A 27228-nucleotide genomic window follows, 5' to 3' on the forward strand; every position below is an offset into this window, starting at 1 on the left:
AATTTTGATTCCACAACTAAATGTAATATGGTAGTAAACAAGCTTGTTCTTTTTAATTGAATTCAGAAAGTTAAAGGATTACTTTACTTCCAGAATAAACAATTCTTGAAAATTCTCCATGTCATCCAAGATGTTCATGTCTTTCTTTCTTAAGTTGAAAAAAAGAAGGTTTTTGAGGAAAACATTCCAGGATTTTTCTCCATATAGTAGACTTCAATGGGGATCAACATGTTGAAGATCTAAATTGCACTTAATGCAGCTTCAAAGGGCTCTACTTCTCTGTCTTATTTAGTGAAATGATTAATCACTTTCTAAAAATAAATTAAAATGTATATACTTTTTAACCATAAATGCTCGCCTTGCACTAGCTCAATCTCATGCATTACTTAGTCACACGTGTGTGTGTGTGTGTGTGTGTGTGTGTGTGTGTGTGTGTGTGTGTGTGTGTGTGTGTGTGTGTGTGTGTGTGTGTGTGTGTGTGTGTGTGACATAGGCAGAAGTATCGATCCAGTGTTTACAAAGCAAATGTGCAAAGAAAGTCAAATGCTCTTTACAAAATAAGGTAAAACAACGTTGGATGATTTTGAACCTGAAATGTTTCGCTCCAACACTTCCTTTTATAACTAAGCATGCGTGACCTTTTATGCGAAGTCGTCGTTCTGTATCGCAAAGACCCTTATTCCTAGGCGGGGATCGTGTAGAGACCTTTGAAGCAGCATTGAAACCACAATTTGGACCTTCAACCCACTGATCCCCATTGAAGTCCACTATATGGAGAAAAATCCTGAAATGTTTTCATCAAAAACCTTAATTTTCTTTTCAACTGAAGAAAGAAATACTCTTTAACATCTTGGATGACATGGGGGTGAGTAAATTATCAGGAAATCTTTATTCTAGAAGTGAACTAATCCTTTAAATACTTTAATTATTATTACTACTAATTTTAGTTTTGGAATCAAAGTACTGGTAGTTTTTATACCCCTCCAGCAAATTATGCAGCTTTTTCAAGTGCATATTTGAGCAAAGTCCTTTTAGAGGTCAACCACTGCAAAATAAATTATGGAAAACCAAGATGGCTGCATGAATGAAGAGATGAAGCTTGACGGTGTCACGTCACAGCTCTAGGCTTCACGCAGTGGGCGAGGAGAAGTCTACAGGAGCTAGCAAATATTCGGGCCGCTAGTGTACAGCACTAGACTGAGTGGGAGAGAGCTTGAAGAGTGGGTTACCTGGGAGTTCACCCTCTGCAGTCCAATAGAGCACTGTGTGAGGAACACAGACAGCAACAGGGTTGGGCTTCACAAACACAAACTCTTTGCCCAAGCCATGCTAAATGGTAATTGCTAATGAGTATCAGAAAGTAAGACTGATTCACTTTGCATCTGGAAGTGTGGCTGTCCAAAAGTGTGATGATTTTTTTAATAGAAATTGATACTCTTGGGTTAGTTCACCCAAAAATGAAACTTCTGTCATTAATTATTCACCATTATGTCCTTGCAAACCCATAAAACCTTTGTTCAACTTCAGAACACAAATTAAGATATTTTTGATGAAATCTGAGAGCTTTCTGACCCTCCATAGACATCAAGGGTCATACCTTGCTGTCTATGGAGGGTATAATATCTTATAATATCTTATCAAAAATATATATCTTAAGACCATTCATCTTCTGAACACAAATTATGGCTTGGGAACGACAAGAGGGGAGTAATTAATGACAGAATTTTCTTTTTTGGGTGAACTATCCCTTTAATGAGCAAGGATGCATTAAATTGGTCAAAAGTGACAGTAAAGACATGTATAATGTTACAATAGATTTCTATTTTTAATAAAGGCTGTTCTTTTGAACTTCATATTCATCAAAGAATTATATAGAAAAATTATACCCCAAGCATTTAATCGTACATATAAAATATCTTTAGTGTTTAATTGTTAACATCTAAACAGCCAACAGAAAACACTTGATTTTTAAAATAAATAATATTTTCTTCCTAAAGAAGAAAATCTCAAAGACAAATTCTTCTCCAATTAGAAATACTGATTTATATACAGAAATGCAAAAATCCGAAATACACATTAGCTTCGCACATTTAAAGAAGTCTAGTTGTAGAGATGCACATTACAGCAGTAATAGTCAATATTAATGCCAATATTAATGTTTTCAATTTTATTATTCCAACTTGACGAATAAAAGAAGCAAATACTATCAAGCACTTTTTCCTCCATTCAAACAGAACACTTTTTTCCTATGCCAGCCATTTCTATATTTAAATGCAATTTTCCAGCCATTGACCACTGATCCACAGGATGAAAGCAGGCATGTACAAATTACAAAAACCTTCAGGGAATAAGAGTTGGGCTTCTCACCTTTAGGAATGGCAGGAACAAAGCGCTTCTTCCACCAGGGTCTGTTCCTATCAGACTTCTCATCATCACTGTCCTTTCTGTCCTCAGACTGAACACATACAAAAACATGACTAATTAAAGAAGTAGTTCACTCAAACATTTACATTCTGAATCAAGAAATTTTAATTCTAATAAGTTTTAGAAGAAAGAAAGAAAGAAAGAAAGAAAGAAAGAAAGAAAGAAAGAAAGAAAGAAAGAAAGAAAGAAAGAGAAAATAGAAAGGAAAGAAAGAAAAAAGAAAGAAGAAAGGAAAGAGAAAAGGAAAGAAGAAAGGAAAGAGAAAAGGAAAGAAGAAAGGAAAGAGAAAAGGAAAGAAAGAAAGAAAGGGGAAAAAAGGAAGGAAAAAGAAAAAGAAAGAAGGAAAGAAAGAAAGAAGGAAGGAAAGAGAAAAAAGAAAGAAAGAAAGAAAGAAAGAAAGAAAGAAAGAAAGAAAGAAAGAAAGAAAAAAAGAAAAAGGAAAGAAAAAGAAAGAAGAAAAAAGAAAGAAAGAAAGAGAAAAAGGAAAAAGAAAGAAAGAAAGAAAGAAAGAAGGAAGGAAAGAGAGAAAAAGAAAGAAAGAGAAAAAAGAAGGAAAAAGAAAAAAGAATGAAAGAAAGAGAAAAAAAGAAGGAAAAAGAAAGAAGGAAAGAAAAAAAGAAGGAAGGAAAGAGAAAAAGAAAGAAAGAAAGAAAGAAAGAGAAAAAAAGAAGGAAAAAGAAAAAGAAAGAAGGAAAGAAAAAAAGGAAGGAAAGAGAAAAAGAAAAAAAGAAAGAAAGAAGGAAGGAAGGAAAGAGAGAAAAATAAAAAAGAAAGAAAGGAAAGAGAAAAAAGAAAGAAGGAAGGAAAGAGAAAAATAAAAGGGAAAGAAAAAGAAGAAAAAAGAAAGAAAGAAAAATAAAAAATAAAGAAAGAAAGAATGAAAGAAGGAAAGAGAGAAAAATAAAGAAAGAAAAATTAAAGAAAATTAAAGATTAGATCAATAAAGATCATGTTCAATTAAGATATTTAGTCAATTTCCTACCATAAATAAAACTTAATAAAACTTAATTTATGATTAGTAATATGCATTGGTAAGACCTTCATTTAGACAACTTTAAAGGCGGTTTTTTTTTTCAGCCTCAGATTACAGATTTTCAAATAGTTATATCTCAAATATTGTCCCATCCTAACAAACTATACATCAATGGAAAGCTTATTTATTCAGATGTACAAACCTCAATTTAAAACTGACTGATTTTGTGGTCCAGTGTCACATATATTTAAATAGAAAGCAGTTATTTTAAATTGAAATAATATTAATACGGTAATGCAAGTCTAGATAAATAATACTGATTACACAAAAATCTCTACACTTCTCACCTCTCCTTTGAGTGAATCCTTGCTGGGAGAAGAGGTGGGTCCAGTGGAGTAAGCCCCAGCCGGGTCTCTCTCCTCCATCATGGTCCTGCGGTTCAATCCGGGATCACTGTTGGGTCTGCGGCCAGCGGACACCACATCTGTGCTGCGGCTTCTGACCAGCCTTTCGGGGTAAGAGTGCCTCTGCTTGGGATGCTCCAGGTCACTCTGCACTAGGTGGGGGGCGAAGAGGGGCGGACGAGGCTCCTGGTGGCCCGTTATGCTGGCCTCTGGAATGGGAGGGTCAGGCGGAGGGTGAGGGGGCCGGGGATAGTGCACCTTGGGCCGCACAATGGTGCCAGTGGACGAACCTGCAAAGACATTTGACCCAAATATTAGAGGGGCTTATAGTATTTAAATCAGGTCACTGGCTAAACTCTGTAACTGTGAGAAAAATGTTTTTGCGTATTGATATTTGCAACGTAACCTCCAGTTCTTGACAAACAAAACTAGATGCCAGGGTCGTGACATGACTTCTGTTCAACTGGCATTCATAAAAAAGGTTGCATGCACACCGTCAGCAGGAGTGTGTGTGTGTGTGTGTGTGTGTGTGGGAGAGCTTGAGAGAGCTGTCAGAGTCAGACAGACCTCAGGTGAAAGTAGGCCACCTGTTCCAAGGGTACAGCATCTCTGCTGTGTGTCTTCCAATGCCAGCCCTGTGCCACTAGCTCAGTGGGGACGGGCCGCTGAGCCAAAACGCCTGCAGTGAGGTCTAGCAACCTGTCATCCCCTCACCTTGCCCCACACACACGTATTCTCACAATGTCTCTCCAACACATTTATGCAACTTTCCATTTTAGATTTGTAGGCTTAGACAGACAAATCAAGTGTAGCCTTTAAATGCCAACATAATGAAACCCTCTATTCTACCAGGATGGGTCATAATAGGGTAGAAATCTGGCAAGCACTTGCTTTATTTCGCAGCGCACACGCTGTTTAGTGGGCTCTTGTCATTAGGCACATTAATGGCACTCCTTTCTAGCTCTTACATGTGTAAGTACTGCATTCTACAGCAGTGCATGCTGGGAAGTGACATTACCTTCTCCAGAGGAGAGGGGATCGAACATGGCCAGCAGTGAATCTGCTTGAGAGGGTGCACAGGATAGACTGTGAGCTCCTAGAGAGGTGGAAGAATGGAGGGGTGCATAAAGGGATAGAGTAAATGAGTGACAAAGGACGTGTTAGTCCCACACCAGAAATCCCAAGAAACATTCAACAGCTGTGCAGGATAAGATTTAACAGACAATAAAAACATATGTTTGAAGGTAAAAAGTTTGACATATTTCTTTAGAGATGTGTTTAAAGGCACAAAACTCACAACAAATGTGAATTTAAACTTAAAGATGCACCAAGTTTTTACATGTTTATGTTTTGCTGGCACTTATCACCATCCTTAAACAACTAATATGTCAGCATTATGCTCTCTGCTACCCCTTTTCCATAAACTTGTGTGCGATAAAGAAGAGTCAGTATATAAAATGTTACAGCCAATAACATGAAAATTTTTTACTGTTTTCGCCAATGCTCAACATGGCTGCATTTATTTGTTCAAAATATAGTTAAACAGTAATATTGTGAAATATTTTTATATTTTAAAACCTTTTCCATTTTAAATATTTTAAATTGCAATTTATTTCTGTGAAGCTAAATTTTCAGGAGCCATTCGTCAAGTTTTCAGTGTAAACTATTTATTTGAAATTATTAAAGACTCAACATCATTTATTTGAAGTAAAAAACTTTTGTAACATTATAAACGTCTTTATCATCACTTCTGATCAATTTAAAGCGTCCTTGCTAAGTAAAAGTATTAATTTCTATAATTTATAATCTTTGGGTTTTCTATTCATCAAAGAATAATGTACTCGACTGTTTTAAATATTGATAACAATAATAATAATAAATGTCCCTGATGCTGAAAATTTAACTCTGATCACAAGAATAAATTACATTTTAAAATGTATTCAAATAGAAAGCATTTATTTTAAATAGTAAAAGTATTTAAAACAATATTACTGCTTTTGATGTATTATGGATCAAATAAATGCAGGCTTGGTGACTTAAAGGAAAAAAAATGTTAAAAACCTTACTGTTCAAAAACTTTTGACTGGTAGTGTATTTAATGCATCCTTCCTGAATAAAAGCAACTTCTTTCAAAAACTTACTGACCCCAAACTTTTGAAAGCCAGTGTAAATGTATAATGTCTAATATTAAAAAAATGGTACCAGCACATTGTTTATGTGTTACTTAAATGGATAGTTCAAATTCAAATTCTGTCTTTAATTTTGTCGTTTCAAACTTATAAAACCTTTGTTCATCTCTGAAACACAAATGAAAATATTTTTGTTGAAATCCAAAAGCTTTCTGTCCCTGCATAGACAGCAAAGCAACTGACACATTCAAGGTACATGGTACTGTAGTTGAGTTGCTGTTTATGCAGGGTCAGAAAGTTCTTGGACTTTATCAAAAATATCTTAATTTATGTTTCGAAGATGATCGTAAATCTTACGAGTTTGGAACAACATGAGGGTAAGTAATTAATGACAGAATTTTCATTTTTGGCTGAACTATCCCTTTAAGTTGACTCATCTACTAGCAAGGGCCATGCTAACCAGCCAAACCTTGACCTTTTGTCAGCCACAATGAGCTCTACTTGTGTTTTGCTTAGTGCATCTTTAAGTACAAAGCACAGTGTGTGAGTGTGTGCGCATGTGCCAAATCAGTCACTTGATTGTGTGTTTGTACCATGAGCAGAGTCTTCTCCATCTGGACTGGTCACGGAGTCTTTGCCTCCAAAATCTGAGCTGCACTCTGAGCGTAGGTCTTCAATCTTATTGGGGATGTCCTCTGACGTGGCACTGATGCCTGCACAAACAACATGTAACAAATCAGCAAAACCTCCAACTATAAATCACAGAAGAAACATATTACCTTGAGTTGTGAAGTAGTTTCGTTTTTCAAAGAGGAAACTTTGTCATGACATACTACCTCTGAAACAAGAAACACGTTGTTCTGCTGCCTTAGCAAAACGAGAATAAAGTTTGACTGTGCATATATCTCTCAGATCTAAAGAATAGTTCAGAGAGTAAGCAAAAGTCTAGCGTGTAAGTGATGGAGTGGTGGCTGTTCAACATGGCCAATCTCATTTCAAGCTCTTCATGGAAGCGGGAAAACCATGCCAATGCTCCCTTGAGCACACAAAGAGGGCAGGAGAATCCCTAGGGAGGTCAGAGTAGGTGAACGAAAGATGGAAACGAAGAGATGAACGAAGAAAGAAGGGAATGGTGATCCATCTGCCGAAGTCCTCAGGGAAAACTCCCCACAAGGAGTCTGTCGGGAGTTTGCCGTTGTTTTACATGGCTATTCGTCTTCATCAGCATGTCAGGGAAGAAGAGTTGCTGAATAAAGAACTCAGCGAGGCAGAGGATAACATTCACATGTGACATGCAAGATGCTAAAACCTTTGGATTGTTACATTCTGCAAGTTCATGTTTACACAATTCCACGATTCCAGACTGAGAGCGATTGCTCATTTGAACGCATTAGGCTTTTTGTGTGTGTACCTGAAACGACACTGAGTCCTGGGGTGCTGGGTCTGGAACTGACTTCTCTGACCTCGGTGTCGTCTGAAGTGCTACCCACACCTGAGCAGCTCTCCAGCTCCTGCAATCGTTCCTCCTGCTTCAGGTCTGCAGCTTCTGCAACACAGATTCATTAACTGTAGAAAACAGTGTATCCACACACACATAAAGACACCCAGGGCATCCCCGTGGAGGGCTCTCATTTACGTGCTCATTTGTAATAATGCAGGTCTCAATTGGTCTTCGGAGTCTACTTTTGCACTGCCTAGAACTGAAACAAACCCCAGCAAAGGGAAAAAAACAATCACTCATTCTTTCTTTCCTGTGTTTGTGATGCAAAAAAAATGGGCAGGGAGACAAGACCACACACAGACTGCCGTATGCCTGCTACTGGCACAGTCTGGTTTTACATTATTTCTTATTCACAATTTCATGATTCATAACATAATCAGCCCTGTTTGCAGAATTATCATTTGGGGTTTGTCACAACAATCACATTTCAATAATGGATACACCAATATCATCAAAATTTTAAAGGGGTCATCAACTTAGAAACCAAAATTCCTTGATCTTTTGACATATAAGAGGTCATTGTACAATAAAAACATCCTGTAAGTTTCAGAACTCAGAATTTATTGTTAGTCTAAAAGGTCTACGCAGAAACCAAAAAATAAGGATGGCTCTGAAAACAACATGGATACTTTGCAGTGCCGATTTGTGTCTTTGCATAGCCTTCCTTCTGATCCCAACGTTAGGAAAGAGTGGATGAACTTTATTTTTAATGAACTTCTTGAAAATCTTGATAACATAAGTGGATCTCAGAGAACAGTACAAAATAAAAAAAGAAAGTACAAAATTAAAAATGCTGATAATTAACAAAAACTAATATGCTACTGAAAACATTGTTTTGATTAAAAAGTGCGATGCTAATTATGTTATGAATTAAAACAATGGATATGGTCAGGAATAAAGAAACGTAAAGAGCAGTGAGTGATGTCAATAAACAAATATATTATTATTAATATTACTACTACTACTTATTATTAAGCAGGCTGCATTGACACTAAGTCCCAAAGCATAGAGCCAATGCTACAAATGTTTTAGTTTTGGGCCCCACTTGTTTTATTTAAGTTTTTCTACCGAAAATTGTGTCAGAAATGCAAAAATAATATTAATAATTAATAATAAAAATAACAATTAACTTTAAAAATACATATATAAAAAAAATATATATGCATAAAATTAAAACTAAAAATGATTTAAAAAATGGTTAAATTCAAATTAAAGGTTTAGTTTGGTTCCAGAATAAAAAAATCCTGAAAATGTACTCACCCCAAAGTCATCTAAGATCTTCTTGTCTTTCTTTTGATCAGTCAAAAAGAAATTAAGGTTTTTGAGGAATACATTACAGGATTTTTCACCATAGAGTGGGAGCCAATGGGTTGAAGATCCAAATTGTAGTTTCAAAAGGGCTCTATACAATCCTAGCCAAGGAATAAGAGTCATATCTAGTGAAACGATTGGCCATTTTCTTAAAAAAAAAAAATGATAATGTGCTTTAAATGTAACACAAATGCTTCTCTTGCACTAGCTCGCCGATGAGTGTTCGCGACTTCATGCATTACATAATCACATTTGAAAGGTCAGGCATGGTTAGTTCTTCGTCTGTATACTTCAGTTCAAAAAGGTAGAGTAGGGTGAAAAACTCCATCTCATTTTGTCCTCCAACTTCGAAATCGCATGCCCTTTTTTGTAACGGCTGTTCGTCTTTCTTTGCATGTTCGCTTTGTGAACACTGGGTCGGTACTTCTGCCTACATTGCGTGAAACCTTTCCAACGTACGTAATGTATAAAGTAGAGCTAGTGCAAAACGAGCATTTGTGGTTAAAAATTATCCTTTTTTTTCGAAAACGGCTGATCGTTTCGCTAGACAGGACCTTTATTCCTCGGCTGGAATCGTTTAGAGCCCTTTGAATCTGCTTTGAAACTGCAACTTGGACCTTCAACCCCATTGAAGTCCACTATATGGAGAAAATCCTGGAATGCTTTTTTAAAATCCACCATTTCTTTTGGTCTGAAGAAAGACATGAACATCTTAGATGACATGGGGGTGAGTATATTATCAGGAAATTTTTATTCTGGAAGTGAACTAATCATTTCAAGGAGTAGTTCACTTTCAGCACCACAGTTTACAGATAATGTCCAAGATGTTCATGTCTTTCTTTCTTCAGCCGTAAGGAAGTTATGTTTTTTGAGGAAAACATTTCAGGATTTCTCTCCATATAATGGACTGCTATGGCGCCCCCGAGTTTGAACTTCCAAAATGCAGCTTCAAATGGCTCTAAACGATCACAGCCACAGAAAGAAGGATCTTACCTAACAAAACGATCTGTTATTTTATATATATATATATATAAAAAAAAGGCAATTTATATACTTTTTAACCTCAAATGCTCATCTAGCTCTATGTGTACTCTGTGTAGAGATTAAAAAGTATATAAATTGTAAATGTTTTTAGAAAATAACCGATCGTTTCGCTAGATAAGACCCTTCTTCCTCGGCTGGGATTTAGAGCCCTTTGAAGCTGCATGTAAACTGCATTTTGGAAGTTCAAACTCGGGGGCACCATAGAAGTCCATTATATGGAGAGAAATCCTGTTTTCCTGTTTGTTTGTTTTTTTTCGACTAAAGAAAGACAGACATGGGCATCTTGGATGACAAGGGGGTGAGTACATTATCAGTAAATTTTTGTTCTGAAAGTGAACTACTCCTTTAATAAAACCTTATATAAATTAATCGACAAGTTTATTGACAGGTTAACAATCTCAAGGGAATTTAGTCCACAGGGCATGTTTGGGAAACCCTGCACTATAAGCTATAGTCTCTGACAGGTATAGTAAGGTTAATAGCTGCCATCTTTGGACCTGTGATATCAGTAGTTGCTGGAGACAGGTATTGTATTACTATATTGTGCATTTTTAGCATGGCTGCATCTCTATTTCCTCATCAACCAGGACCAAAGCTACATATTTAATAAAGAGCTTCAAAACTCTTTAGTAAAGCCAAGGCTGAGTAGTAATGTTATAACAGAGTGGTCACCAGAAAACCGTCCGTGAATGGGCTCAGCTCTCACCTGAATCACTCGGCAGAACCTCCACGCTCCAGGCCTCGCTCGTCGTCTCCGAGATGGTAGAACCGTACGGATCCAGAAGCACCGGCAGACATAGCAAGCTGCCCAAGGCGTTCTCTGCCGCAGCCCCTGAGGAGAACACACGCATAAGAAACACATGGATATGAGGCGTCTGTGATCTAAAGCAGCAGGTAGGCGGACTGCGACAGCCATGGCCAAAGGTTAATTGCAGCCTCCCTCCTCACACACAGACGCAGACACGCGTACACGGTATCATCAGGGTTGTGACTTTGAGGTGTGGATCGAGCCGAGCATCACTCATAACCTCATTATTCTCTCAACCAGCATCCCACACAGCGCCTCCTCTCTCCGAAACACTCCCAACAGGAGCTAACGCCTAACAAGGCAGAAGAATTGAGATGGAGCGCAGGAAAAGGAGGGGGAGAGTGAACAGCTAGCATGGCAGGGGGGGTGTTTGCACGTGTGCGGGGGCGTTTGATGGTCGGGCGGAAGCGGAGATCATGAGCGCTCCGTATGAAGCTCTCCACAGGTCACGTCTCCCCACATACGTACACGCACAAGGGCAGGTTTGGTGGGCCTGCAGGAGAGCTTTCCCCCGCTGGCCCTGTTTACAGTGAGTGAGGCAGGGGCTCTGGGCCGCCCGTCTTTCAGGTGCATGATTAAATGAGTGGCACCCGCAGTAGTGAAACAATTAGAATTTCTGCCTCATTATCATGGTAATCTTATCAGTGGGATAATGAGGTATTAATGGATATTTAATGTGTATCTCATAACCCAATCCCTCGGAGAAAACACATAAGGAAATCGCTGTAAATTCACTTAATGATGGAAAAGTCCCCCAACGCCATATTCGGAGGAATGAAAAATGGAGGATGCAAATGAGAAGGAACCAAGGTCAATAAGACTGCAGGGACTGTGTGAATGTCAGAGAGAGGGAGACGAGAAAGAGAGAGAACACGGAAGACGAGGGAACATTGTGAAAAGAAGGGGTGGAGGGAGCGAGACTGACTGAAAGACAGAGGAGAAAGAGATGGAGAGAGTGAGATGGAAGGTGGTGGGATGAAATGAGAAGCAGTTTTAGGTTCTTCTGCACATCACTCTGTTCCTCTACAGAAATTTTACAAACACTGGACAGTGTAGAGTAAATAAGCCTAACCCTATAGTTTTGTCTCAATTCAGGAAAGCGTGAACTAAAGACATTGTATTTAGTCAAGCCTGGGAGTTGGAACAATTAAACTGGTTTCAGATTTTGTCTGAATGAGCATTATTGAAATTATACAATAGTAGTCGAATTTGAAAGTATAAAACAACTTACATAAAATTGTTACATTTTTATCATAATGATATACAGTTAGTGCTATTCAGCATTGTTTAATGGCATACTACCAGTCAAAAGTTTTTTGTTTTTTTTTAAGTCTCTTCTGCTCACCAAGCCTGCATTTATTTGATCCAAAATACAGCAAAAGCTGTAATATTGTGAATTTTTTTTTTTTACTATTTAAAATAACTGCTTTCTTTTTGAATATATTTTAAAATGTAATTTATTCATGTGCTCAAAGCTAAATTTTCAGCATCATTACTCCAGTCTACAGTGTCACACGATCCTTCAGAAATCATTCTAATATGCTGATTTGCTGTTCAAGAAACATTTTTACAACATTATTGTAAAAACATCACTATTATCAATATTCAAAACAGTTGAATACATTTTCTTTTAGGATTCTATGATGAATAGAAAGATCTAAAGGTCTAAAATAAAAAGCTTTTTTAACATTAGACACTATACTATTCAAAAGCTTGAAGGCTATATAATTTTGACTGATTCATTTTTTTGTGGGAGGGGATAAATTATAGAAATTCATACTTTTATTTAGCGAAGATGCTTTAAATTGATCAAAAGTGATGATAAAGACATTTATAATGTTACAGCAGAAGATTTATATTTCAGATAAAAGCTGTTCTTCTGAACTTTCTATTCATCAAAGAAAAAAATTTCTACTCAGCTGTTTTCAACATAATAATAATAATAATAATTATGTTTTTTTTTTGAGCAGCAAATCAGAATATTAGAAGATTTTCTAAAAGATCATGTGACTAGTGAGTAATGATGATGAATTCAGCTTTACAATCACATGAATAAATTAAATTTTAAAATATATTCAAATAGAAAAACTAGAAAAAATATTTTAAAAATGTACTGTTTTTGCTGCATTTTGGATCAAATAAATGCAGGCTTGGTGAGCTAAATAAAAATATTACTGTTTAAAAACTTTCAACTGGTAGTGTATACACACATAAACTAGGTAATATTAGAACAAAATATAAAATGTAACAATGTATATAAAAATATTATAGAATGTTATTACAGTTACAGAATCCATTGTATTATTTATCTCCTTCATTGAGAAGTGCAACTTTTCAGCAAACCACAAGATGGCAGTAATGGGTTTGCTAGCCAATATACTAAATTCCCTATCTCTCTGAAATTTGTCAAACTTGTGTGTAATTTGCACTTCTATTTATGGTATTTATATGAACTTTATACGAAACTAATGGTGCAAAGCCTTATGACTATTGTCATGACTGAAAGATACTTTCGTACCTATCTCCTGCAGTCGGTCCTCATCCATGTTGGGATCAAAGTCACTTCCCAGGACGTCAGTGCTCCAAGTCTCACTGACGGTCTCTGAAATGTCTCTGTCATCTGTCAGCCCCATCATATCCCGAATCTCGAACTTGCGCAGCTTATCATCCAAATTATCCTGTGTAGTGGCTACATAAAAAACAAACCAAAGTTATAATCAAGCTACACTGCTCTTATTAAAAATGTCTACAAGAAATCAATTTAATTTGTTGCTGATAATGAAATATTCTGAAACACATATTCACCTTGTTCATGTTCCAGTAGCTGCAAGGCCTCTGCACCATTACTACCAGATGGCCCTGGTCCTCCTTCTGACACAGACTCCACCTCCAAGTCCAAAGAAGAAACTGAATTGGAACGGTTAGATGGCCCTGTAGACGGAACACATTCATTAGTATTAACTTGTGTATTTAGTAACAACAAAACAGCAAAAAATAACAACAACAGTCAACAAAACAAAACAGTTTTATTGCATGAAAAATAAAATGTTTTATATATATATATATATATAAAACAGTTTTGTTCATGACTGGGTGGGTTGTGTGAGAAATGAAATGAAATGGCAATCTTTTATATAAAACAATTTTGTCCTTGACTTGGTGAGTTGTGTGAAAAAAATAAATATATAAAATAAAAAAATAAAACAACACTAGTAATCTTTTATAGAAAACAGTTTTGTCCATGACTAGGTGGGTTGTGTGAGAAATAAAATAAAATGAAATAAGATCAAATAAAATGATTCAATTAAATAATTTAAATTAAATTAAATTAAATTAAAATCTTTAATATAAAACAGCTTTGTCCATGGCTGGGTGGGTTGTGTGAGAAATAAAATAAAATGAAATAAGATGAAATAAAATAAAATGATTCAATTAAATAATTTAAATTAAATTAATTTAAAATCTTTAATATAAAACAGCTTTGTCCATGGCTGGGTGGGTTGTGTGAGAAATAAAATTAAAAAAATAAAATAAAATAGACAATCTTTTATATAAAACAGTTTGGTCCATGACTGAGTTGGTTGTGTGATAAAATAAAATAATAAATAAAATAAAATAAAATAAAATAAAAATGAAATGAAATAAGATAAAATACAATGAAATAAGATAAAAAATAAAATAAAAAAGCAATCTTTGAAAACAGTTTTGTCCATGACTAGGTGGAATGTGTGAGAAATAAAATAAAACTAAATAAAATGAAATAAGATAAGATAAGATGAAATAAGATAAAATAAGATGAAATAAGATAAAATAAAATAAAAGCAATCTTTTATATAAAAATGTTTTGTCCATGACCGGGTTGTTGGTTGTGTGAAAAATAAAATAATTAAAATAAAAGAAAATATTATAAATAAATAAATATAGCAATCTTTCATATTTTAATTTTATTACAAAAGGTAATAATGGAAAAGATAATGTCAGGTGAATATGGATCAGTTTATGTACAACAGAGCCATCTGCTGGTTGTCTGGTAAAACACACCCTCTGAAATGCCCTCCAGGTTGTCACTGCAGAGTGAGAAGCGCAGTGTTTTGTCAGGCTTGCCGTGCAGTTTGGTGTCATCAACAGGAGCATCCCCTTGTCCACCATCTCCAAGATGCAAGGTCAGAACCTACATACAGACACAGCAGTCACCTACCAATATCACTATACTTGTCAACTACAACAATTGCACATTCACAGCATGACATGGGGACTAGTTTCTGACCTCGTTCTCAGACATCATTCCAGGTACAGTCTGCAGTGAGGTTCCCAGCGAGATGACTAGCACTTCCTCAGGTGTGACCTCCTGCAGAGACTCCTGGGAGCTGGCTTCAGTCTCACCCTCTTGGGCCATGTTAGATCGGCTTCGGCTGCGAGAGCCTGCTGGGTGAGGAAGAGCGGGAATGAAGACAAACTGTTAGGGTTAGAAAAACAGCAAGGCTGCTAAGTGTGTTAGCAAAAGCCTGCATGAGTACTAGCACTCACAGATGCTTAAAAAACATACAGGTGAACATAAACCAAAATAGCTTTTACAAACAAGAAGATAAACATGTTTTGTTCCAGACTGCTTAAAGACAAACTGGACTGTCCCCTTTTCATGGCTGATGAAACCTCTTTTTTTTGCAATTTTCGGATGTATTAAAACCTTTCCATCATTCATTGAAACTGGAATGGATAAAGAAAAGCAAACAAATCAAATGAAGAACACAGCTAGTGTGGAAAAAGGTGGGAAAGGTGCAGGTACATCAAATTTACGACACTCATAAATGGTCTTGCTTGTCTGAGCAACTACAACTACATTGATCTCGCTTGGGGCAAGTAACGCAGACCAGATGTGTTACAGCGAGCAGCAAAATGCATAGCAGGGACACACACAGCAGACACAGCGAGCAATGGCAAATGTGAGAGGCTGGACAGGGGTATTTGTACATGTCGGTCACGGCAGAGTGTCAGGGTTACCCACCAAATGGGGTTACTAAGGGTATATGAGCGGACAGGGCAGTGGCAGAGGGCTCCCAACACGTTATGGCTGCCAACTGTTGTCCTGATGATCATTGGCAGCAAGGCGAGAAAAAAAGGTGGAAGAGACAGAAGGGGGAAGTCAGAGAGTTGGCGGATCAGATAAACACAGTGTGTAAAAGATCAGTAAATGAGTGTAAGAACAAACAGTAGTTAATTAATAGAAGACCACTAACTAGTGTCCATGTCTGAGTGAGTTGTGCAGAACAGATATTAGCTCTGTTCCAGCATCCATATGACTTGACTATTAAGCATCCCATTCTCATAACTGATTTTTTTTAATATTTTGAATAGATTAACAAGTAGCTAAGCTAACAGCGCTGTTAAAAAATATATTTTAAATAATTTCTTTGACATCATTAATCAACTTTTGACTCATTTTAAAATTCCTGCCTCCGTGAAAGATACATGGGTACCAGCAAGATTTTTTGTGGAATTTTAAAATTAATAATAAATTATTTTACTAAATAAAAAAAAAATACTAAAATTAATGATAATAATTATTATAATAATAATATAATCATAGTAATTACTATTTTTTTTTTTTTAAAGATTAATTTTTTGGCCTGTTTGCCTTTATTATGATAGGACAGATCAGATAGGACAGGAAGCGAAGTGGGAAAGAGACAGGGGGCAGGATCGGGAAAGGTCCTCAAGTCAGGATCCGAACACGGGACGCCCGGAGCGCAACGACGCTATATGTCGGCGCGCTAACCACACGGCCATCGGCGCCGACATAGTAATTACTATTTAATAATATTAAGTACTATTCTCATAATAAGAACAACAACAAATAATAGTAGTATTCTCTTATACAGCTTACATTATTATTAATGTAATATTAATGTATTAGTATTTAATAACCTTAATATGCCTTCCGTTCATAATAAAAATATTTTATTTTTATCATTAATAATAATAATAATACTATTATAATTATCATCATAGTTATTACCATAGTATTATCTTGTACGACTTATATATTATATACTTATATACGACTTATTATTATTATTATTATTATTATATTAGTATTATTTAAAAAAAAATCTTATATATAAATAATAATTACTAAGTACTAGCAGTAGTAGTAGTAGTTATAGTACTGGTATTATTTTAACAACGGTTGTAATAAAATTATTATTGTCATCTGTTCTTAAATAAAACACTATAATAGTAAAAAAGTAGTAGTAGTAATAGTATAAAAGTAGTATTTATTATTAGTAATAGTAGTAGTGGTGGTAGTAGTAGTATTTATTATTAATTTTATATGCAAGTAATAATTAGTAGTATTATCTTATAGCAATTATAATTGTTGCAATAATACAATTAATATTGTCATCTGCTCTTAAATAAAATACTATTAGTATTACTACTACTACTAGTGTTGTCAAAAGTCCCGGTACTTCGGTACCAAGTCGGTACTAAAAAAATTTAAACGTTACGGTACCTGGTTTTCTTAAGTACCGGTGGTACCGACCATCCGGTCAACCCGGTTCTTGATACGCTATACAAAAGGTGCGCACACACGCACTGCGCAGTTGCGCTCTCTTCATTAAAGCACCTGTGGTGCTGCTGATGCCGCGGCTCTGAATCCACTTGTTGACAAACAAGAGCCAGACTTACTCCAAATATTTTGGATTTGCGGCTGAACAAAGCGAACATCATAGATCATCAAAAAACTATTTGCAAAGATGTCGTCTAGGTTCTCTCGAAAGGACAAAACACCTCAAAGACCGACTCCGCGATCAAATGAAAGAGTTCAAGCAAGGTACGTTTCATTTTAATTTCATATTTAGAGCTTCTGTCACGAACATTACTGCATATTTTAATTTGAATGTCAGACAGAAATAAACATCACCGTTTGTGTAGTGAATCGTTAGCATAAGCGCGGCTAACGCTAATATGCTGGCCTTAATGAATTTGAAACAACGCTCCTATAACATTTGTTAGAGTAAAAAAATAAGGACATGATGTATTTACTATTTTTTACACAAATGACTTGTGTATCCAAAATATATGTGTTAAGAGAAAGAACAAATGTGTCGTTAACAATGTTTATGTCCTTAATATCAGTCTGTCAGAAAACGTTCTAGACTTATTCTTGGCTGGATAACTCTAGCAGGTTTAAAAAGCTTTTTAATAATAAATATAAATGCAGTTTGGATTAAATAAAAGTACAATCAAATAAAACACGTTTTATCCCCTGTTTAGTTTGGTAATACTTTACAATAAGATCAAATTCATGCATCATCTAATATAAACTTCAGTGAACAATATATTTTTACAACATTAATTCATGTTTGTTCATGTTTAACAGATTAACATGATTTTATGTATTAGTAAATGTTGAAATTAGCCTAACCTCACGAAGAATAATTGCCATGTAACTACTGTTTATTGTTAGGCAATGTTATCTAATAAATGAAAATTGTAAAGTGTTTTTAATACTGCAGTTTTCATCTGTGATAGACACTTGTCTTAATATATGTAATCTTATCTAAATTTATTATAACAGCTGAGGTTTGTTATTTACTGAAAATTCATATATTTTTGCTGGTGTCAATGATCTAATGTCGCATCTGGTCAGACTTAGCCCACTGCTTTACTTAAGTATATTATATTTTCTTTTTACAGCTGCAGATTGAGGAAAATCATGAAAGACCCCAGCGAACTCCAAAACAGACAACAGTACAGATGTTTTTCAGCAGAAGCAGAAATATGACAAAAACTTTTGGGTGAAACTTGTTTACATTTTTTATTCCTGTAATTTATTTAGATGTTATTTAATTACTAAAATGTTTACAATCCTTGAAATACTTTTTTAACCTGTGGAAAAAATTTTAACAAAATTTTATGTAAGTATAAAGAATGGCACTGTTTTTTTTTTTTGTACATTTTATTTTTGTTCAACTTTATTAATAAAAAATTGTGTGTTGCTCAATTAATATGTTATTGTGTTTTGCATTGGTACCGAAATTGGTACCGAGAACCGTGGATTTTCAATGGTATTGGTACCGAATACTGAAATTTTGGTACCGTGACAACACTAACTACTACCATTGATTTAGTAGTAGTAGTAGTAGTAGTAGTGGTAGTATTTATTATAATTATTGTGTTTTATTAATACTATCTCATAATTTTGTATTATTATGAATATTAGTATTATTTAAAAATACATTCATATTAATAGTATTATTATTATTATTAAATAATTTTATATATAAATAATTATTAGTATTATTGTCATCTGTTCTTAAATTAAATACTATTATTAGTAGCATGTATTATTTTGTATTTATATTTATTAGTAGTAGCAGTAGAAGTAATATATTATTGCATTATAGTAATAGTAATATTGTCATCCATTTTTAAAATCTCATAATAACCACAACAAATAATAGTAGTATTCTTATACATCTTATATTATTATTAATATTACAAATATCATTATTTAATAATCTTATATATAAATCATAATTATTATCTTATCATAACTATTACCTTATACCAATAATTGTTAATATGTAATTATCCGTTGTTAAATAAAATACTGATATATTGTTATTATTATTGTTGTTGTTTGTGCATCCTCAACTACACAATCATATGAACAACCAGTTACTAACAACACAGATTTTAGTTTCACATCCTTAGTGCACAATACTTACTTACATTATGAACATCACTGAAAGTAATCATACTTGCAGTTCAATAAGTGAGTCAGATATTGATTTAATACCTTTCTTGACTGCCTCAGTAGGTTCATTCAGTGAAAACTGATTCAATTTGATTCTTTTTGAACAATTCATTAAAAGAGCCAGAACTAAAGAGTCACTTATTTTTGAATCCGATTATACTGGACTGCACTATCTATAATAAGAATGGTTAGTCTCCAAAGAATCTGCAGCAATCAAACATGCAGTAAAGTTAACGTAGAAGGAATACCAATAGGGAGTCTGTTCTTCTTGTTTGCGGGTGTGGTAGCTGGGGAGAGCTGGGGCGTGTTAGAGGGTGTGAGCTCCAGACTGTTGCTCTTTGTCGTGCGGGACTGAGGTACATTGGCTAGTAGGGTTTCCAAAGCCAGGTGGTCTTCTTCTCTGAGCTGATCTCCTGCAGTGACACTACGCACAAAGTCCACCTAAACACAGAAACGTGGTTAAAAACATTTATTTATACTTTTATTTTTCTAGTACAAACATACTATCAAGCAATCATTCCAAGTTAATATCCTTTCTTTATGTCTTCAGGTAATTTTTTTACTCATTCCTAATCAGTGCTGGTAATTAAAGCAGGTGGGCATCATTATTCAGCTATCATCATTAGTGAATTTCAAACAGTGAGTCTAATGCAATAACAACATAGGAGTCGGGCTAATTGGCTCTGTAAATGACAGTGTGATGATGAACATCTTGCTGCTCATGCTGAGAAGAAAAACACATGGAAATGGAGGGTTATTGGCTCTTGGCAGTGTTGGGCAGGAAGAGTTAAAGCATTAGGACTGCAAAGGTATGCAGTGTGACTGTTACTGCAATATTAGCGGGACGGGTTCTGGCATGTTCTGCTGAGGTTCGAAAGAGGGCGTGGTAGACCAGTCATTTTTCATTGATCTGAATCTTGTGTAAAAGCCAAGTACAACAAAAGCACTGAGATACGTTTTGATTAGAGCTGTCAAATGAATTAAAAAGTGATTATTCATGTTAAATTAATTACATGGCACTGATTAATTAAAATAACTGCAACTTATGGCGCATCAATATTACATAAAAGCTCTCAAAAGAAGAAAATTCAATGCTCTACGCATCTGCTAAAATAATCTAATATCTTCAAATTGACACTACAAAAACTGGCTTTAGAAGTCCATATCTATAACTGTGAAAAATAAAACTGAAGGTAGACTAGTTTGTGAATAGAGCTGTTCAGAAAATGTTCAAACTATAACCATTTTCATGAAGCCTTAACCCTTCAGGCAGGAAAAGGATGTGAAACTGCCCAGGAATTCATAATATAAGTCATAGTGCAACTTCCTACGAAACTGCAGAACATTATTTTACAGGGATGTGATTTCACTGTGACCACGTGAACAGCCCATTAGACTTGTTCGTACTTTTGATGATGTAATCATAATAATCAGATGAGGTTGACTTCCTTCCATACATCTCTTTATTTAGTGCATTACATACCAGAGCTAAGAGCTGATTATGAGTCATGTAAACCACTGTCCGTGTGAGGCCCTCCAATAAATTCATTGACGACATTGGTGGAGTCTCCACAGCTCTTCCACCGATGACGACGTCCAAAAAGGCTGCAACACAAGTCTACAAAGACAAAAAAGATAAATGCAATGAGTCAATCCACAGATTGAGTGTTGGGACATGTCAATGAAGCATTTAACATTCCGTGGTTATGACTGGAATAGCATACTACCACTGTACTACTAATACTACTAGAATACGTAATATGCATAATGTACTTTGTGCAGTATGTTAATATTCTGTATGTATGGAATATCCAGATGTTATTTGCTAAAATATGATTTAACTTTTAAAAGAGTCAATGGCATATTACATTTTGTGGTCAAACTGTATTGAGAATCATTCAATTTCACTGGTGTTGGTTGGTTTCCACTACTGAGATTTTGCTATTGTTACCTATGTTCATCTTGATATAGCAACAAGATGGGAAGGACAATATAGATGTGAAAGACAATCAGAAACAAAAAGGCTTTATAATTTTGGGTTTGTCTCTTACCTTGTCGAACTTGGATAAACTGCTTTTGCGTCGAGGATCACCATCATCCGCATCAGCCATAGCTAACTGCTGCAACAACTGCCCCACCTAAAACATCAAATTACGCTTAATGTTTTTCGAATATATTATCGTAGACAGACACTAAGCACACAAAATATTTAAATAAAAAAAAGTCGAAATTACGAGAATAAAGTCATAATGTTAAGAGAATAAAAACGAAATTACGAGAATAAAGTCGAAATTAAGAGAATAGTCATGTTTAGAGAATAAAAATGAAATTATGTGAATGAAGTCGAAATGTTTTGAGAATAAAGTCAAAATTACGAGAATAAAGCCGTAATGTTCAGAAAATAAAGTCGAAATTATGAGAATAAAGTCAAAATTACGAGAATAAAGTCATAATGTTTAGAGAATAAAAATGAAATTACGTGAATAAAGTCAAAATGTTTCGAGAATAAAGTCAAAATGTTTCGAGAATAAAGTCAAAATGTTTCGAGAATAAAGTCTTAATGTTTCGAGAATAAAGTCTTAATGTTTCGAGAATAAAGTCTTAATGTTTCGAGAATAAAGTCAAAATTATGATAATAAAGTCCTAATGTTCAGAAAATAAAGTCGACATTACGAGAATAAAGTCGTAAAATATTCTAACTTTATTCTCGAAACACTGACTTCAATGTCATAATTTTGACTTTGTCAAAATATTTCGTCTTTTTTTTCTCGTAATAGTTCAACTTTATAAAACATCAAATTACGTTACATTTTTTAGAATATATCACAGACAGACATAAACAAAATATTTAAATAAAAAATGTGTGTTCTATCTGGATGTTTTTCTACGACAGCGTTTCAGTGCCATGTTAAAAAATAAAACAAATCATCTAAAATTTCGTGAATAAAGTTAAAATGTTTCAAGAATAAAGTCTAAATGCTTTAAAAAAAAAGTCGAAATACGCAGAGAATAAAGTCGAAATTCTGAAAATAAAGTCGTAATGTTTTGAGAAAAGTCAAAATGTTTAGAGAAAAGTCATAATTACAAGAATACAGTCGAAATGCTTAGAGAACAAAGTTGTAATGTTTTAAAAACAAAGTCAAAATGTTTTGAGAATAGTCAAAATTACGAGAATAAAGTCAAAATTATGAGAATAAAGTCAAAATTCCAAGAATAAAGTCCTAATTCCAAGAATAAAGTCGTAATGTTCAGAGAATAGTCAAAATTGCAAGAATAAAGTTGAAATTAAGTTAAAGTTGTAAAATATTTTTATTTTAAATTTTTACTTAAAATTACGAGAAATCAAAATGTTTTGAGAATAAAGTCAAAATATTTTGATAAAGTAAAAATATTTTGAGAATAAAGTAAAAATATTTTGAGAATAAAGTCGTAATGTTTTGAAAATAAAGTTAAAATGTTTCAAGAATAAAGTCGAAATTCCGAGAATAAAGTCAGAATGTTCAGAGAATAAAGTCAAAATTCAGAAAGTCAGAAAGCTCTCAGATTTCAACAGAAATATCTTAATTTGTGTTCTGAAGATGAACAAAGGTCATACGGGTTTGGAATGACAGAGTGAGTAAAGACATGAACTACCCCTTTAAAAATGTGTAAACTCTTATTTGTATGAAATACTGTCATACTCTCAGCATTTTAAACCGACAGCAGTTAAAGTAAGACCTTTTTACAGTTGTTCTGTAATACACTGGTAATGATGCAACACCATTATCCTCTACCTGCATGAGGTTGAAACGTGCCACTTCATTGATGGGAGCATCTGAGATGATGCCGTACTGTTCAGGGTTGACGATGGCTGGACAGATGAAGCAGGTGAGCAGCAAGTCGGTGCACATCGTCCTCACCTCCCCGACCTCTAACCTCTCCACCCGTGCCAGCGTCTTATACATCTGAGACACTATCCAGCGCAGGCTCTGCGGGAAGCAATAGGTATTCTGCTTCAAGTAGCCGATAAAAGTGTTGACCAGGGCCACCAGTTTGGCCTCGTTGGCTTCTACCGCTGCCTGAACTTTTCTGCGGTACTCATCTGTGCCTTTCTCCCCAAACAGGCGCTCCTGCTGGGCTGGGGTAAAGCGCTCTATCAGTTTGGCTGGATCTGTCTCCAGATGGTCCTCGTCCTCCACCAGCAATTGCATGATGGGCTCATGGAGGGTTGCAGTGAGGAAAAGCTTAGCTGAATACAGGCCCTCGGAGAAGAGTTTGAAGAGGATGCTGAAGGCACACGTGCCTCGCCGTAACAGACGACGAGGGTTGTCACTTTCCTTTAGCTCAAATTCTACCAAATAACGTAGCACCTGAAGAAAGTAGGACAGCGCAAAAGAGAAGAGTTACCTTTCTGATATGTGGTTTAAATACACCTTGCAGAATCTGCAAAATGTTAATTTTTAAATTATTTTACCAAAATGTTTTTTATTTAGTACTGACCTGAATAAGATATTTCTCTTAAAAGATGTTTACATATAGTCCACATAAGAAAATGGCAGCTGAATTTATAAAAATGACCCTGTTCAAAAGTTTACATACGCTTGATTCCTAATACTGTGTTGTTTGCTACCTGAATGATCCACAGCTATTTATTTTTGTTTTGTTTAGTGATAGTTGTTCATGAGTCCTTTGTTTGTCCTGAACTGTTAAACTGCCCACTGCTCTTCAAAAAAAAAAATCCATCAGGTCCCACAAATTCTTTGGTTTTTCATCATTTTTTTGTATTTGAATCCTTTCCAACAACGACTATGATTTTAAAATCCATCTTTTCACACCGAGGACAACTGAGGGACTCATATGCAACTATTACAGAAGCGCTCACTGATGCTTCAGAAGGAAAAACGATGCATTAAGAGCTGGGGGGTAAAAACTTTTTGAATTTGAAGTTCAGGGTAAATTTTACTTATTTTGTCTCCTGGGAAACACGTAAGTATATTCTGTAGCTTCTGACGGACAGTACTAAAAAAAAAAAAAGGTATTTAGGCAAAATAAGAAAAAATTACAGATCTTCATTAGGTTCAAAAGTGTACAACCCTGGCTCTTAATGCACAATTTTTGGAGCATCAGTGAGCATTTGAGCATCACTGAGTCCCTCAGTTGTCCTCGGTGTGAAAAGATGGATCTCAAAAGGGTTCAAATACACAAAAATGCTGAAAAAAACAAAGAATTTGTGGCACCTAATGGATTTTTATGAAGAGCAGTGGGCAGTTTAACTGTTCAGGACAAACAAAGGACTCATGATGTCTTTAATGTGAAATATCTTATTCAGGTCAGTACTACATAAAAAAATAACATGCATTTTGTATGATCCCTTTTATTTTAGTAAAATAATTAACATTTTGCAGATTTTGCAAGGTGTATATAACTACTTGACCTCAACTGTATTTAATTAAAAAGAAATATATATAAAATGAAAGTATAATAAAGTCAAAATAAATTAAATATAATCTAAAAATATATATATATTTAAAAATATATATTTCTACCACTACACATGTATATCCTATGTACCTGTAGCAGGTAGCATTCATCCTCTTGCATGATGCAGTTGCCATAGAGTGAGGTGAAGACTGTGTGTATGACCCCTTGTGTGTGTTCATGATTGAGTCTCTCTCCTGCCACCAGACAGGATGCCACCAATCGCGGGTTCTCCCTCAAGCGGCCCAAGAACTCCCCATAGATGCTCTCCTGAAAGCCCAGTGTCTTATAACCATCCACAAACTGTGTGTCCTCCAGAAACTTGGCATGCTGACAGCATTCCGCAGGAGAGGCCTCCGCACTGGAAAGGAAAGAGACGCATTCAGAGAACTGGACCACAGAGAATAATGTGATTTAATCTGATCATGCTGGAGGTGCATTGGAATGAATGTGCAAATGCAATTCAGATAAAGAAATATCTAGATACTATCTGCAGGTGGGTTACTCCAATTATTTAATACAAGTATTATAAAATCCCAACTGAATATCAAAAGCGCTGTCCTGAATTAACTTGAATGTTGTTTTAAGACGTTTCTAGCATCAAAGACTACCAAGGTTTAAGAATTTTTGGTGTGTTACAACATACTATAAAAGATGGCATTAATCTTTCACAGAACTAGAACCAAATCACAGAACTAGAACCAAACCATGTAGAAATCATTTAAAGCACTGGTTCGCAATCAGGAGTCCGGGGACAACAGGAGGGCCTCAGCAAAATTATAAGGGGACCTAAAGATAACTTAAAAGGATAGTTCACATAAAAATTTTTATTCTCTCATTGATTATTCACCCTCACTAGTTACAAACCCGTAAGACCTTCGTTCATCTTCGGAACACAAATGAAGATATTTTTGATGAAATCCAAGAGCTTTCTGACCCTGCATAGACAGCAACACAACTGACACATTTAAGGCCCAGAGAGATAGGAAGGACATCTTTAAAATAGTCCATGTGGCATCAGTGGTTCAACCGTAATGTTATGAAGCTATGCAAATACTTTTTGTGCTCAAAGAAAACTAAAATAACGATAATGCATGGACTATCGCATAGACACATGGACTATTGAACAATGTCCTTACTACCTTTCTGGGCCTTGAATGTGTCGGTTGCATTGCTGTCTTCGCAGGGTCAGAAAGCTCTCGGATTTCATCAAAAATATCTTAATTAGTGTTTTGAGGATGAACGAATGCATTATGGATTTGGTGAGTAATTAATGACAGAATTTACATTTTTGGGTAACTTTCCCTTTAATGATTTAAAATAAGACAAAATATTACTTTTAATTTTTACCCAGTAACTCCTGAATGACTGGAAAAAGTCATTTAAATTCATTGATTAAAAATAGTAATCTTAAAAAACATTCAGCTCCTAAAATTTCTGAAATTCTGACATTCAATTTACAGAAACTAGAAGTGTCAGGCCTTTGAATATTGTTGTGAACAATGGAGAGGCCTTGGAGGTTAAAGGTTCAAAACCATTGCCATATTCAGCAATAGTTTAACCTGAAGTCAAAATATACTCACACTCGTGATGTTCACACCCATATGACTTGATTTCTTTCATTCAACACAAAAACAGAACCTCTAGATAAGGTTCAGGCCTTTCTCTTTCATATATTAAAAGTGAAAAGGATTCTAGGATGTTATATGGGAAAAAGTTAACATTTATTAACAGAAAGAAAGAAAGAAACTCATACGGGTTTGAAACAACATGAAGGATGAGTAAACAATGGCAAAAACATTATTGCTTTAAAGTCTAGAATGATAAAAGAAAGAATTAGTCGATCGGATGTCAGGACTTGCCAAGCCTGAATAGTCATTTGGCTCTTTCCCTAGTCTCTACCACTGAGATAATCCGCAACGTGATCTTAGTGATTCTTCTGGTTCAGTTGATCAGGTAATGAGTCATGAAAGAAAATCACGAGGAGAGCCTGCTGGTTTTACTGGTCTGGAGTGCAGTCACCTGGTGAGGATTAGGCGGTCGAGGTTGATCCTTTGCTGTTTGGCGATCCAGGCTGCACGGTAGAGCCTCTCTGCTGTCTTAAGCACCTCGTTGTTGAGCCGCTGGATGAGCTGCTTCTCTGACGTCACGTACAGCCGTTCCTGCTTCAGGTGGTGGGCCAGAGTGTGAATGTCTGGCTTCACCATCGTTCAGCTCAGCCACAGCGCTGAAGATAGACAGCAGGACAAACAAATTAATGGCACTGCAGGAGTATTTACAACAGCATTATGTCAGCAGAGAATGATGTAAATGTGCCTAGATCAAACTAAATACAAATAGATGGGTGAACTAACTAAGCAACAAGAGCTGAGCGTTATATCCCATGATACGGCAGACATCAAAATCACCGGGCTAT

At 35.3% G+C, this 27228-nt stretch overlaps 1 protein-coding gene across 5 annotated transcripts; it reads right to left on the minus strand.

Annotated features, from left to right (window-relative positions):
- Positions 1–6: 6 nt before the first annotated feature.
- Positions 7–27034, minus strand: gapvd1 (GTPase activating protein and VPS9 domains 1). 5 transcript variants are annotated; one of them, XM_073818786.1, is made up of 17 exons: positions 26835–27034; positions 24906–25173; positions 23129–23704; positions 21407–21493; positions 20839–20973; positions 19604–19796; positions 15600–15680; positions 14862–15016; positions 14636–14765; positions 13400–13525; positions 13113–13283; positions 10493–10618; positions 7342–7476; positions 6524–6643; positions 4820–4897; positions 3745–4091; positions 7–2455 (listed from the first exon to the last, which is right to left on the minus strand). In XM_073818786.1, exons 1-17 carry the CDS (start codon positions 27017–27019, stop codon positions 2207–2209), a joined length of 3162 nt encoding a protein of 1053 aa, XP_073674887.1. In that variant the 5' UTR covers positions 27020–27034; the 3' UTR covers positions 7–2206. The 5 variants fall into 5 exon arrangements, with proteins under 5 accessions (XP_073674887.1, XP_073674886.1, XP_073674890.1 ...); XM_073818785.1 differs by having other exon boundaries at positions 14862–15019; XM_073818789.1 differs by lacking the exon at positions 15600–15680.
- Positions 27035–27228: the final 194 nt, after the last annotated feature.

This window comes from Garra rufa, chromosome 15 (genome assembly GCF_049309525.1).
Source record: "Garra rufa chromosome 15, GarRuf1.0, whole genome shotgun sequence".
NCBI classification, from domain to species: domain Eukaryota; kingdom Metazoa; phylum Chordata; class Actinopteri; order Cypriniformes; family Cyprinidae; genus Garra; species Garra rufa.

Coding starts and splice junctions, on each gene's coding strand:
- gapvd1 (XM_073818785.1), bottom strand. CDS start 27,019: ATGGTGAAGCCAGACATTCACACTCTGGCCCACCACCTGAAGCAGGAA. Junction 25,174..26,834: donor GACCGCCTAATCCTCACCAG/GTGACTGCACTC, acceptor TTTCCTTTCCAG/TGCGGAGGCCTCTCCTGCGG. Junction 15,681..19,603: donor GAAGAACAGACTCCCTATTG/GTATTCCTTCTA, acceptor AATGATCATCAG/GACAACAGTTGGCAGCCATA.